This window comes from Rosa chinensis, chromosome 7 (assembly GCF_002994745.2).
Source record: "Rosa chinensis cultivar Old Blush chromosome 7, RchiOBHm-V2, whole genome shotgun sequence".
NCBI classification, from domain to species: Eukaryota; Viridiplantae; Streptophyta; class Magnoliopsida; order Rosales; family Rosaceae; genus Rosa; species Rosa chinensis.
In genome coordinates this window covers 28444885-28459938 of record NC_037094.1, presented here as the reverse complement: position 1 = coordinate 28459938, position 15054 = coordinate 28444885, and the positions used below count along the sequence as shown (strand labels likewise).

The following is a 15054-nucleotide window of genomic DNA, read 5'->3' as shown; positions in this document are numbered from 1 at the left end:
AATTAATTTATGCGTTCCTACTGTTCTCTCTTCATTAAGGTATGATTTTTTTTCGATAAAATTCATTAAGCCATTGATTGCTCCAAATCTCTGTGTGTTGTGTTTTTGTTTTTTTTTTATAACTGTTCTTACGTGTGACAGTGTCTACGGAACACAAACACCTTTTTTTTTCCTTTCTTTTTTTTCTTTTTCTTTATGGGTCGTTGAAGAATTTTTCTCCTTTGCTAGGTTTTCATGTTTAGTTACAGCACCAAGTGCCAGAGTGGAAAACCATCAACGCTGACAATTTGTTTAGGTTTTTCTGTTGTTTTTATTCCATTGGATTGTATTTACATGTTGATTTTGGGTGTCAATTACAATTGGGTATCGCTATGAACAAGCAATCAAGCATCGAGTACATAGACAAATGAAAGGAAAAGGAAACGGAAAATAACAAAAGAGAACACATTTTACAGTTTGCACAGAAGACCAAAACGAATTGGCGTCCAGCAATTACCACAAATGAAACTTATCTCATGGTTTTGGTATGCATGCAATTTTCATTTTGAATATTTTTTCTCTTATTTAATTTTTTAGAATTTACAGTTCTTATCCAATCCCACTCAGTATGCAATTAAATTGTAGTCCTGGTGTCTTATATTTGATGGCTTTGTTTAACTAAGTTCTCTTTAGTTAAAGAGTGAAGAAAACAGAGTGGGATGGATAAACTTATCTCATTCTTTTGTTAGTACCTTTTTCTATATTGATTAATTGTTTTCCAAGTTCTTTATACCATCATGGTCTAATCGATCTTTACTCATTTTTGTTCACAAAATTTTCAATTTTAATAGGATAATTGTTGAAATGAAGCAAAGAACAATTCATTGAATCTCAAAACTCTTTGACAGAAGTAGTTATTTCCTCTTCTTCTTCCTTCTTTCTTCATCTTATGCAGGTAAGGAAGTTAGTTGTAAAGTGATTCTCTAAGGTAAATTCATTGCTTGATTTTGATGTCTGCTCAAGGAAAAAGTAGTGCCATAAACTACAATGAAGGGAAAATGCAAGCTGCCTTTTCTTTGGCAACTTGCATGAGTGCATAAAAATCTTAGTCCTTTCACTGTTTGATTGCAGATTAACATAGCCTTCATCAAGTCCATTCAAATATCAACTTATAACTGTCAAGGTCAGCAAAGTTCTGATATATTTCTATAAAAAAATTAAACTCTTTTGTGATTATTTCAGATTGAGTTTCTCATAGAAAGAAGATCATGGAAGAAGGCACAAAAAAGGAACCAAATGAAAGTGTGAGAAAAAACCCAAATAGAATATAAGAAGGTGGATTCCGGTCACTGGCCGCTGCCCATCGGACTTTTCTGAAAACCTCACCGGGGTGACCGGATTCCGGCTAACTTTCGTCAGAATCCGGTCACCGGCGGTTGGATTTCGGCCATCTTTCGCTGGATTCTGATCACCGGCCGCCGCCCATCGGACTTTTCTGAAAACCTCATCGGAAAGTTTATTGCCCCCAATAGACATCTATTACCCCCCAATAGAGGGGAAATATACCTCTATTGCCCCCTAATAGACGTCTATTGCTCCCTAATAGAACTTTTAGTTGCCGGAATGAGAACTAATCTTCCTAAAATTAGACAAATAAAACTTTGATTAAAGAAAAAAAAATGAAGAGATTATATCAATTCAATAGGTCTAGTGCTCTCCAATAGACGTCTATTGCCCCCCAATAGACGTCAATTCCCCCCCCCCCCCCCCCCCCCAATAGACATTCAAAACTTCTTTTTTCTTTCCTTCTGTCCCATAACTTAAAAAAAAAAATTTGATTTAGGCACCCAGAGAAAAGATTTGGGCACCCTATCGGAGTTCAAGCGTGAGACTCAAGACCAGAAGTCGTCTTCAGCCGGAGATGTCGTTTAGTGTCTTGGTCCAGATCCAGAAGCAGCGTCTTCAGCCAGAGACGTCGTCGAGCTCATTGCTGGAGTAGCAAGAGGAAGAAGGCAGAGTGCTCCTCCGCAGGAACTGGAGATTGGAGAGAGAGAGAGAGAGGGAGAAACTAGATGGCACCAGGACTGAGTTCGACGAGGAGAGAGAGACATAGCTTTCATGGCAGAGAGAGAGAGATACCGGAGGGCAAGGACCCAAGGGGATGGAAACCTTCTTCTCCATTGAGGTCGTTCTGGACCGCCGAGGAGGTCGATCTCGACCATCACTCACATCCTCGCCTTCTTTGTCGGCGAAATTTGAAGATCCGTTTCGAACTTCTGCTGGGACTTCTGCACGATCTCATTGTTGTCTTCGTTTCCTACGACCGCCGAATGGGTTGTGGCCAAATCGTGAGAGAGAGAGAGAGTGTGTGTGATCGAGAGATGAGAGAGAGTGGCATTGATGTAGTTATTTAATTAGATTGAGGGTAGACTGGTCATTATACTCTAATTTGGGTTAGTGAGAATAAAAATATGTTGTTAGAATAAGTGGAATAACTTTAATTTATTTTGAGGTTTTTGGTAAGTACCTTAAAAAAAATAAAATAAAAACCACGTCCAATAGCAATTTAACCTCATTTTAAGTTCAATAATTTTTGAAAAAAAAAAAAAAAACTTTATATTTATTTTTTATTTTTAAGCTTTTTGTATAAAACACGCTTTATACAGTAATCAAAACGCGTATATTCTACTCCACGCGTATTGAACCGCGTATATTCTACTCCTTTATAGCTCTCTCTCTGTCTCTCTCTCTCTCTCTCTTTCCTAAATCCCTCTCTCCCTTTCTGTCTCGATCCGAGGTTTCAATTCGACTCTCGACTCGCCGGAGATGGCAAAACCAACGTTGTTTCAGGAAAATCTGGATGTCAATGGTAATGTTTCATTTCCAAAAGCTTCTTCTTTTCAAGTTTCAAAATGTTGTTCTAACCCTAATTTTGCCAGAGCACTGAGTTTCAATTCCAACTCCAGAAAGCTCCACTTGGTTCTTGATCTGGATCACACACTCCTCCACACCACTCAACTCTGTAATCTGACACCTGAAGAAGACTATCTCAAGATCGGAACCCATCCTCATCGAGATGTGTTCGTGCTTGAAACTGTGATCACCAAGCTCAGGCCCTTTGTCTGGAGATTCTTGGATGAAGCCAGCAAGATGTTTGAGCTGTATATATACACAAAGGGTAACCGGTACTATGCGGGTCTAATGGCTGCCCTGCTTGATCCTAGGAAGGAGTATTTCCCTTCCAGTTCTAGAGTAATATCCTGCGAGGATCACGGAATCGTGGGGAGATATAAGAGTCTGGATGCTGTGGTTGGCTGCAATTATTCTAATGTTTTGATTCTTGATGATACAGAAGCGGCATGGACAAAGGAAAGCCGGGACAATCTAATCCTTGTCGAGAAGTATTGTTTCTTTAGGCACAAAATGGGCCTACCTAAATGCAAGTCTTATGCTGAGTTAAAGACTGATGAATGTGGATATCTTGCAGCACTTCTTGAAGTGCTGAACGTAATCAACCGTATCTTCTGTGATGAACTAGCCATAAATCCTTCTGGTGTAGATGTGAGGGATGTGTTACAACTGTTTGGAAACAATTCGTCAAGAGGTTAGTGACCATGTATGGTTTTGTTCTGTTGCTATCTAGTCACAAACTATGTTTCGTGCATATCATTTCGTAATGTTCATTTGGTATGTTCTGTAAAGTTCATTTTGGAAATAATTGGTAATAGGTTTACTACTAAGATTTACTTGTTTGACAACTACCTCTTGGTTGAAAATTTAGCTTTTGATACAACTAGCATTTTTACCATATAGCTAAGGTATTATATGTTGCTTTCATGAACTCCCACTTTTTCCTACTTATGTTGTAAGCTTCAAGGCCTTTCCTTTCATGAAGGATTATCCAACATCTACACAGGGAGCGCCTTAACTAGTGTGTTTATTTAGAGGAGAACTGCTAGTACTAATGCTATTGCTGCTTTTAGAGAATGACAGCTACTCAAATAGTTGATGTTCCTCTGCTGTTGACCGTGCTCACAAGGCTCTTACCTCCTTCACAAATGGCCATTCTTGTCAAATTGCTTAACGATTACAGGACAAAGAAAAGTAGCCAACAAAAGCTGAATCCAATAGTGAGACTCATCGTTGGTGAAAAGGTTTTGCCTTCAGAAACAAATTGATGTCATCAACTACTCATACTGCTACTGACTTGAAGCTTCGAAATTCCTCAGGACGAGTGTTATGCTACTGCTCTGATGCTTACCAAAAGCCTCAACAATTTCAAGGAAAATAAGATAACCCCACCCCAGCTGGTCTGAAGGTGAGACTGTTAGTTGGTTCGATTGTGCAAAGTCCTTTGATTTCAGTAATCAAATCTTTCTGGAGAAAGCAGAAGCAAGACCAAGCCACGGGGTGATGATTCAAATTCTTTTGTTCAACAGCTTCCCGTTGGAGATATATCCTTTAGTTAGACTCCGATAGTTTATTTCCATGTTAACATACTGTAAAGGCAATTTTTTTTTAGTGCACTTTCATCCCCTGATGCGATATGGGTACATTAGTTTGCTCGATATGTTTTTAGTTGTAATGCTTTTGTCGTGTGGGAATAATAATATTTGTGGGTTCAATGTTTGTAGTCCTTTCACTTGTGAATGAATGAGCTTTTACTATTAGTGGTTTGTTGATAGCTTTTATAACTTATATCGATCTCCAGTTGATACTTGATGCCTATTTAGTCTTTCTCGCATGATTAATCTGGACTTGGATGCAATATTTGAGAATTAAAACATAAAAATGTGTGAAAATCAATCAATCATAGCTTGCAGTGTTTTCCAAGTCTCATGAACATCAGCTGGCCTAAACTTGTATGAGGCAATTCAGAATCCTATTAACTAATAACGGATTGCTTTATAATTAAAGAAGTGAAAGAAGAAACGAGCATTTCTAAACTTTTCTTGCACTAATATCCCTAGATCATGTAATACGACATGCTTTCAGTTCTAATCCGACGGTCATTTGTGGCTTGTGGATCTCCTTTTTGAAGGTCTCAAGAGTGTAGTATTCATTTGCATATGATGAATATGATCTCTTGCGATATGAACACGATTGATCCTAGTTTTAAGGTAGATTCCTCACAGAAGGCAGAACAATGAAGGAAGAATAAGTAGACAAGCATAAGTGTTATAGAGTTGACTTGAAAGTACCAGAGCATACTTGAGTCATTTTTATATGAAAATCGAAAGCAAATGGGCACATGCATGAACATATGTGCAGGGAAGGATAAAAAAGGACTCGAGACAGGGGGACAAAAAATATAGCAACATATAATCAATTTCAGTAACCTTTCATTGATTAAATGGAAGGGTTACAAACAGAGGAATGACTGTCTAACAATTCCATAAGCCATGCTGGCCCAACTTCAATACAAGAGAAGGTAGAATTCTCTTTTACAGTGTGTATTGCTATTTAATGAGCAACTATATTGCATTCCCTAGCTAGGCTGGGAACGAACTGAGATGATAACAACTGCGTGCATTAAGGCTCCTTCTTCTGCCCAGCTAGTGGTAGGTGAGGTAACCAATTTAGGTACTATCAACTTCAACTTCCCGAGGGAATAAATTCATATCATGAGCAAAACCAATGGCCGGTTTTAGTGCAGCAGTAAGGCTGCAAGAGAGGAGAGAAGACTAGCAATTGACTTTGCAAAAGCACCCATTAATTCTCCCAATTCATTCCTGATCTCCAACCCAAAGCCACTCCTTTTACTTGCAAGATCAAGAATTCATCTAAAGAGAAATGATATTTGCTTGATTGGAGTGATGATTACAGAAGAGAACACATACATTTATACTACAATTGTGAGAAGGCCTAGCTGCTATCATACAATAAGATCACATGTGAATGTTAAGAGAGTTGACAGATGTGCAGTTCAATATATTGTAGCAACAAACTTTGTCTATTGTATTTGGGTGAGAGAGCACGAGTTGTCTCCCAATATTGTCTTGTGCTGGACATGTAATCTTGTGATTTTGTTCTGCTAATGTGTTCATGTCATCATCTGTATTTAGATTGTAGAAACCAGCTGTTGGAGGGCACCACCTGCAATTTCGGTCACTTTTTTGTCTCTTGTTTTGGCGTTAGCTTCTTTAAAAATGTCTCCAGGAGACTCGTCAATTTGAGAAGAATTGCTGCATGGCTTAAAAGGTTTTGATAATTTATTGCCATGCCACCTGTTACGTTCACTCCATAAAAGCCAAGCCAAAAAGGCAAACAACTCCACTGTGTATCTCCGCTGCAAAGACACTCTACACACTGAAGTCCTGAACGCACTGTGTATCTCCCACTCTTGTCATAAAACCATCGGAGTTGCTCGGGGTTGCGTCTATCTCCAAGACAGCAAATTGAGATTCTGAAAATGCATGGAGACATTGAGGTAAAATACACTTCCATCAAGAAATCTATGACTAGGTGTTATACATTTCTAAAAGAAAAGGCCACATGCTCAAGTACATCTAAGGCGTAGTTTATGCCTTGTGCTAACATGCACCAAGGGTTTGGGTTCCCTTGGTTTACCCAAAAAAACATGCATCTGGGGGACTTCAAATTTTGAAGCTTTGTTTATTAACCCCATTGCTCAACTCTAAGTTGCACCATGGAAAATCTCAAGCAAGAACAGTGCAAAGAGTAAAGCTTCAAATTTGGAGTGCGCAAAAACTTGAAGACAATGGAAATGACAATATACACAGGCTGGCCGAGACTGACAAGACGGTAAATGATACTTGAAGAAACGTCAATGGTGGAAATTGATTATGCACAATTGAAAAGGAGAGAGAAAGGAACAGAGTATTGAATTGAATGTACTGCCTTCTTGACCAGACGAAGAAGAAACCGACAGAAAGGTCCTCTGGGTTGCGTGATCTTCCGTGTCTGCAGCCATTGATAGACCTCTCTGCTCCACAAAGAAGAAGCCCTGTTTCTCACCATCAACAAATACCCTCATACTCAAGTTCAGATTGAGCGCCAGAGACAGCACAAGCAAGTTTCTCATTGTGAAAATGCTTAGAAATTTAGCCATTTTAGTAAAACAAGGGAAGTACGTGAAAGCAGAGTAACGAAAACAGAGTACTTTGAGTGAATGTGAGGAACTGACGAAACTTGAGGTGAGTTTTATAGCGAAACCCAGGAGATGAAAACAAAAGGGTTTAAGTGCCAAATGGGTGGTAAAGAGTGACCTTTAACGCTTACACAGTCGGATCTTCTGGATTCACATTGAACAAACTAGGTTAGTCATTCAACCATTCTTGGGTCATGTAGAAGCAGTTTAATTGATAGTTTGGAAGGACACTACAGATTCCTGGGGATTCTTGGGTCACAAAAAAAAAAAAAAAAAAAAAAAACTCGTTTTGCAACTACGCCCTTGGTGATGCCTAGGGGCTCCCCTACTTGACCTGGTCTACATCCTTGCTCTTGCAACCATACATTCTAAGGCCCCTACAAAATCCAAGCAAAGCGTAACATACTTCCAGAAACCTATCGAGAAACCTGCCAAACCATGAAAAGAATGACTTTGCCTTGCTGCTGTTCTATGGGCTGCTGAAGTGAAATGGTACAGAAGATATTTTAACTGAGACCAGGGTAGCAAACACAAAGGGTAGTAATGCCTTCAATTTTGCATCAGACAGTAGACATCAGTTTTATTATCTATTTTTACCAGTATCTCTTAAGCATAAAACTTCTTTGCACAGCCATTGGTTATGAACATATTTCTACTGCAGGAAAATCAGTTGTATCAAGCCTTTCGATTTGTTTAAACCCTAAAATCAAATACTTCCAGTTATGTTCCCTTCATTGGCCTTGATGGGATATAGAGTTAAAGTGAACTTTTAGCCGGTACAAACTAAAACTAACATAAACTTCTAGGAGATATGAATAGATTAGTTAATAGAATATTCAACTAAAATTCGATCAGAGTAGTCACTCTTGTGAACTGAAATAATTGCAATGGTTATAACAACAAAAGATCAGTGGTATTGGTATGTGACTAATCATGTGAGTGTTTTGACAGCTAAATCATTCTAATCCAGTTAGGAAACGAGAAAAAAGAACAGAAATCAACAAAAATAACAATCACAAAAGGCAAACGCACCCTGAATTAAAAAGGACAATGGGATAATCCCTATGCTGATTAAAGGAGGTATTTCTACATCTTTTAATATCTTCTCAATTCTAAGATACTATGTTCTACGACTGAAGAGAAAAATAAATTTCAACATATCAAAATGGACTCATACTGTAGTCAATTTACACATACATCAATGTAGTGGCCAACTCCTAGTCTCTAGTAACCTCACATTAACCAAGACATCAAATTAATCCCTTAAACACTGATTATCTGAGGTCAGGGTTGTAAAGCCTCTCTGCATAATAACATGGTTAAAAAATAACTCATCCTGTCATAAAGAAGATAGGACTGATTCAAAAACATGTTCTAATTTTTTAGGAATATTGAGTAATCAATAACAGTTCAGTAGTTGATGAAGAAACAAGCAAAACAAAACAAAAAGTAAAACAAAAGAACATTCAAATGCATGAGCAGAATCAATATGAAGAATAACAAACCAGAACTGGTTGTGTGCAAAGAGCAATCATTAGTGAAAAATGAAGAGCATATCCGACCGTGATTATTTCTATGCGAGACTTGTCCCCCATACTTCAATAAGGCAGTCTGTCGTATATAAGCATTTAAAAACTTAAAAGGAAAGTTATTCTGTGATCTTGGACAAAAAAGATTGTGAAACCAAAGAGCTACATACAGATCCAAATTTAGTTTCTTTCCCTCTTAGATTTAACTTTTTGTTCAAGCTTCCGCAAAAACAAACCCAAAGCATTTTGAATGAACTAATTTCTTTTTTGAATAATCACAATCACCATTAACTGTTCCACCCCATTCAGTCTTTAAATCAGCAAAAACAAAACAACAACAAAAAACCTTGTTTCCCAGGTTGTGTTAAAGGACATGTACAACAATCAGTAAACAGAGGTCACAGCAACCCCAGATAACCAGACCATAAGTAAGCAATTAATGAAAACAAATAGAATTATAGTTTTCATTAGTTATTGGGTGATTCTTTCAAAAGAATCTAATAGATGGAGTTCATTCTAATCATTAAAGAATCAATGTTCCTCATCTTGCCTACTGATTCTGGAGTATTTAAATCAGTACCTGTCCGATTTTCTCCTCATGATTGACCATCAAAATGAACTTTCGAGACTGACCAAACAAAACCAATACTTCCCCAGGTTGTTGAAACTAGAGACCGTAGATTGTAGATAAAACAATAACATAATGCTAGGCTGGCGCCTCACTCCCATTCAAGATATATAGCATGACTACATATCTTAGTACCACCAATTCTTGTTGTGACTTGTGACCAGCATTAATTATCAATGTTGGACAGGACTCTGTGTCTATAGCCTGCCATTTATTTGTTGGATAGAAATGTAACTTCTGCTAGTGGCATTGTTGTGTTTTCTGTATAGGGTGTTGGGACGGCATGATTCTACAATCTTGGACAGAGTTTCATCAGTAGCACATATATGGGAAATTGATGGGAGGATACTAACTTAAGAGAATGGCAAGACAAACCATGTGATTTCATGATTTCTCAGAAGCTAGTGACCCTCATTCGACAACTCATTTCATGTACCTTCTTCACCACTTGCATGCTTCACATGCATGTAGCAGATGATCACAACCTCTTATCATTTCCCTGGCTTATCTTTCAAAATCGTTTGGTAGATGGATTGAAACCTGTGGTAGCCCTCTTCTTGTCTGCTTTATATGTCATTTCAGTAGGAAGACAAACCCATGTGGTTTTTCACAAGCTAATGTTCCTACTGGAGCCCATGTCAGTTTCTCTTCACCACTAATTTCATGTAGCAGATGATTTTCCACATACCATTTCTCTATATATACACACGTAATCAGGTTCATGAGCAAACTCATCAACTCCTCTACTTGCAAGAATCAAATTAAGCTTTCTCTTTTTTTCAAGTCCTTTGAATTCTTTTCTTCCTTCTTTGATCACTTCAATATACATAAACCATGGGTTTTCAATTGCCTCGAATTGCTAGCACAAAGACACTAGATATCCCAAAAGGCTACTTTGCAGTCTATGTTGGAGTGAGCCAGAAGAAACGATTTGCGGTTCCAATATCATATTTGAACTAACCTTTGTTTCAGAATTTGCTGAGTCAAGCTGAAGAAGAATTTGGATACCATCATCCAATGGGTGGTATTACAATTCCTTGCAGTGAAGACACCTTCATTGATCTCACTTCCCGCTTAAGTGTGTGAGTAAACACAAATGAAGCGGATCTTGGATCCAAAACATCCTCATTTTGAAACTCACTACTGAGTCAAGATGAAGAAGAGGCTTCAATTGATAATTTGATCATCCACTGAATCAAATCACTCTTGTGTTGACAGGAAGCCAGCCTGCTGTACTCTTGAAGCTGCTTCTGAGCTAAAGAAAGATTTCCAAATTTTGAAGAAGAATCAAATCACATCTTATGAAGCAAGCAAATATGAACATTGGATATACTCTCTAAGCAATTAGTCTAAAGTCCATGAGACTCCAAATTTTGAACTCAATGACAGTCAAGTGCTGTCTTTTTAATCCTATGTACAATATATGGGAATGTAAAAGAATATATTTCAATTGCGGATAAACTTTCTTGTCTTATTTTTCATGATCTCATTTATTTTCTTGTAGCAATATAATCACCTAATCACAGCATATGTTGAAAAGGAAATAATACTTGATGATATAATGGCTCATCTGATTTTTCACAATGGCATGCCTAATATCAGATGGTGTCTTTGATTAGACACATCAATATTAACATTACCACTAAAATATCTGCAGATAGAGCCAGAAACTGTCAATATGGTAAAGGATGATATCTTAGCAGATGAAAAATAGGAAAAGAAAAGTGAGGAATACAATAGCTTTCCATTTTGCAGGTAAAGAAAGAGAAAAAAGTCAAAAAACCAAAACTAGAAAAAAAAAATATAGAAGTGCATGTGGAGGAATTTTCAAGCACAGATCAGCAGCATTACAATCTCTGAGAATTAAATACCAGTAAGGTAATTGTGCCATAATATACAATAATGATGTAAACTAAAGTGCAGTGAGTTTCAAAATGAATAAAAAAGTGCAGTAAACATCTAGAAATAAGGGAAAATATAAACCATTGTACACTACATATCAGTTCAAGTAGGAGTTGAAAAAGGATTATCTGAATACCATTCTTGATACCCAAGTAATCAAAAGATTAGAGAATTTCCAGTTCGAATAAGGAAACAGTATATTATATACGTGTGTGTGTGCGTGTCCGCGACCACGCGCATATCTGGATATGTACCTGTAATTGTCCAAATTTCTTAGTGGCAGGGTAAAAGAAGTTGAGTAGAAAAAATGAAATAATTCCTCAGCTTGTTGGAACTGGAGATCATAGATATCATACATGAAGCAGCAAAACCACATGCTAGGTTGGCTTGGTTATCCACCAATACTTGTCTGCAAAGAAACCCTACACACTAGCTTAGAGAAGAACTTCAAGTCTGAAGCGGGAAGATATCTCACTTTGGGTGGTCCCTGTTGTCTGTCAACTCAAGGAAGTACCAGACGAAAGCAGCATATGTATCTGCTGGGGGATGAGTTATGTGAAGGACAAGACAAACCCATGTGATTTCTTGATTTGAAACAACCTAGTGTCCCTCATTGGTGCCAATGTTAACCACTCATTTCATGTAGCAGATGATCTTCCACATACCCTTTCATCATCTATATATAGACATACCAATTCATGATCAGTAACTCAACTCCTCTCATTCATTGAACATTCAAACTTTCTGATTTTCCCAGATCCTTTCAAGTCTTTTTATTGTTTATCCACTTGGGATATAGAAGCCATGGGTTTCAAGCTGCCTGGAATTGTTAGCCCCAAAAGAAGTCTTACCCGATCTTCATCTAATGCAAACAAAACAGCTTCAAGGACCTTAGATATCCCAAAAGGCTATTTTGCGGTCTATGTTGGAGAGAGCCAGAAGAAGCGATTTGTGATTCCAATATCATACTTGAACCAACCTTCATTCATGGATTTGCTGAGTCAAGCTGAAGAAGAATTTGGATACCATCATCCCATGGGTGGCATCACAATTCCATGCAGTGAGGACACCTTCCTTGATCTCACTTCCAACTTAAGTGTGTGACTGAATGAAATGAAAATGGATATTCAAAAGGCTTCAGAATTTCAGAACATGCTGTTGAGTCAAGATGAAGAAGAGGCGAGGCCATGATTGATCATCAACTGAATCGACTCACTGCTTCTGCCGAGGGGAAGCTTCTGCGAGTCTGAAGCTGCAATGGAGCTGAACTGAAAGATAGACAAGTTATGAAGCAGACATATGAGAATATTGTATGCATCTTCAACAACGATTGGTGCAAAAATCACAGGGTTCCAATTTTGAACTAAAAAACAGTGAAATTATGTATTCAACGCATGTAAACTTAGCTCTTCCAGGATAACATTCTGGGAACAAAGAATATACTACAATTCTCATCAACTTACTTGTCTTATTTTTTGCCACACCATTACCATTAGTCACTAACTTGTCTTACATTATTATCTGGCATCCAATCATCCAAAATCAACAATGGGGAATACTTCCTCATCAATACATGTGCAGAAAGGGATTTAATATTTTAGCCTCATTGCCTCTGCAATATTATTTGAATCAAGAGTCAAGACCGAAGACCGAGCTTGTGTGCTTCTCATGCATGTGATATTCAAAACCAAATAAAGAGCACTACTTACCGGTTTTACAGTATGAATGCAACAAGTTGAGCTAACCTTTTAAACCCAGGAATATATGGGGGCATGAATAAACCAGCAAGAACAAATAGTGATGTTGTTCAAGTAGCTCAGTTAAATGCATTAAAACAAAAAAAAAGTTTATCTGATTACTACCATTCTTCAAACCCAAGAATAAGGAATATTGAGTTCAAGTAAGCATCAGAAAGAGAAGAGGTTTTCAAACGCATTTCATCAAATAGGTGGTGGGCAACATCTCAATTTTCCATGTGCATTCATATACAGCCAAGGACCGAGTCACTGATAGTTCAAAGTCATAAACAGCAACCAGAAACGAAGAAAAACAAAGACCCAGACGACTACCTGGAATCAAAAACATGCAAAAAATTCCCAAAAAAATTTGGACCATTTCTCGATTTATGCGTGTCATCCTTTAGCAGGGGCCATGCTAATCTTCTCCGTATGGTTCCAATTTATCGGATGTCCCCGAAGGGACAGGCTCTACTGCTAAGCATTCGTATATGAAGGGCTTTAGGTTGCCACTGTTTCTCGATGTGGGATTCTTATCACAAATGTTTTAAAAGCGCACGTGCCTCCCGTGTCCTGTCTCAAGCGCAACACTGTGCAAGTAAAAGTGAAAAAACTAACAAACTTTGGCTGCTTATACATGAAAAGTAGCAACAGATGAATTGATTATACATGTTTTGAATTAATAGAATCAAAATTAAGTTGGTGATGTTGATCCTACATTCGTAACTTGCTTTCTTCCTCATATATTCAATTCTAAGCACAAGCATTTCACCTCTTGCAATCTCCAAAATACCTTACGAAGCATTCCCAGTCGGTGTGGTGCACTATGTTTTCTAGGAGCAAGGAATCCTTCTTGAAACTTAATTACTGGACTGAGGGTTAAGCAAGAACTAACTCCACTGACTCCCTACCAGCCAATGCTTCGGTGTGTTCTCTGTTTTTAGTACATTTGCCCCATACAAATTATACCTTCAGAAATATCTCTCACTATAAATCTGACGCCACCCTTGTAGGTTTTATCAAAAGCTCTCCATCAACATTCACTCTTAAGTCTTAACCATCCCACTGGTGGGAGCTTTCAATCGTAAGCCTTGATTTTGTTGTTTCGATCTGGACTTCCCAGAGTGATGAAACTGAAGATCGATCTTTGGGCATAATGGAAGACATATAGACCAAGACATGAAAACAATGACCTTGTTCAGCAGTACGCATAAAGAAAAGTAGTGGATTGAAACCAATTTGCAGAAGGAACAGACGACATAAGTTGAGTGTAATTGTGTAAACCAAGGTCAAAGTGTACCCAAATGTACAGATAGATTATACTGCAAAACAAAATCTTACTAAACTAACCTGGCTACCAAAGATTTGGTGTAAACCACACATTTTGATTCAACTCTCGACTCAAATGATTTATAGGACAACTCAAGGGTTTGACGCTCCTCTTTGTCAGGGAAAACACCCCAAAGTCAACTATAGGTGATGTTTCAATTCTATGCCAATCAAAAGCAAAATAGATGCAATTTCTTTCAAGTGTCATATCATCGGAACCACTAAGACCTCCCTCGGAAGAGATGCATTTGTTGTTAAGCATGCACAAAAACAATATCTGACTACCAAGGTCAACAATCTCCACCCAGCAAGCACCACCACTACTATTACAGTACTCCAACTTCAACACTTGAAATCCTTCAGTCATCGGTGCTAGAGTGGTGTTACGCAAAATAAGAAACAGCTCATGTGATTCAAAATCCTTCACCAGCTACCAAGTCCGAGAGTAGATCCTATAGTCAGTAAGTATTCTCCCACCATCACTAGGGTAATGCATAACTAACCTTTCAGCTGTGTAGCAGGAACGCCCCCATTCAATTTGATGTCAAACACCATTAGAAATTCCAATGCGCTGCGAGTTGCAGCATATAATTTTCTGCGACTATTTCTACATCCCGAAAATCGAGACCATCCTCAGTTTTTTATTTTTTATTTTTTTTATTTTTTATAATAGGGAATATATTTGGTCAAACATATAGGTGAAATGGGTTAATGTAGCTCTATTTTCCAGTTATTTATTTCTTCTTTGGTCTGATATTTAGAGTGACTTGAATTTACATCACCGTGGTCAACTATAAATAATCAAAATTGCTTATAAAGTGCAACTTCAAAGTCATTGTA

At 37.8% G+C, this 15054-nt stretch overlaps 1 protein-coding gene and 1 non-coding gene across 4 annotated transcripts; one reads left to right on the top strand and one right to left on the bottom strand.

Moving 5' to 3' along the window:
- The first annotated feature begins 2726 nt into the window (after window positions 1–2726).
- On the top strand, window positions 2727–4649 carry LOC112179532 (RNA polymerase II C-terminal domain phosphatase-like 4). 3 transcript variants are annotated; one of them, XR_005803552.1, is made up of 3 exons: window positions 2727–3583; window positions 3875–4133; window positions 4209–4649. XR_005803552.1 is itself a non-coding variant. In XM_040511235.1 (2 exons), the coding sequence occupies exons 1-2, from the start codon at window positions 2806–2808 to the stop codon at window positions 3922–3924; spliced, it is 828 nt and encodes a 275-aa protein (XP_040367169.1). In that variant the 5' UTR covers window positions 2727–2805; the 3' UTR covers window positions 3925–4649. The 3 variants fall into 3 exon arrangements, 2 of the variants coding, with proteins under 2 accessions (XP_040367169.1, XP_024173738.1); XM_040511235.1 differs by having other exon boundaries at window positions 3875–4649; XM_024317970.2 differs by having other exon boundaries at window positions 2728–3583; window positions 3963–4649.
- Window positions 4650–13249: 8600 nt separating this feature from the next.
- LOC112181077 lies at window positions 13250–13351 on the bottom strand. The gene has a single exon (XR_002928685.1). It is a non-coding gene; the product is annotated as a U6 spliceosomal RNA (small nuclear RNA).
- Between the last annotated feature and the right edge of the window lie 1703 nt (window positions 13352–15054).

What these genes read in the sequence shown, in the direction of transcription:
- LOC112179532 (XM_040511235.1), top strand. Translation starts at nt 2,806, where the DNA reads ATGGCAAAACCAACGTTGTTTCAGGAAAATCTGGATGTCAATGGTAAT. An exon ending in TGGAAACAATTCGTCAAGAG is followed by an intron (nt 3,584 to 3,874) that starts GTTAGTGACCAT and finishes CCTTTCATGAAG; the next exon opens with GATTATCCAACATCTACACA.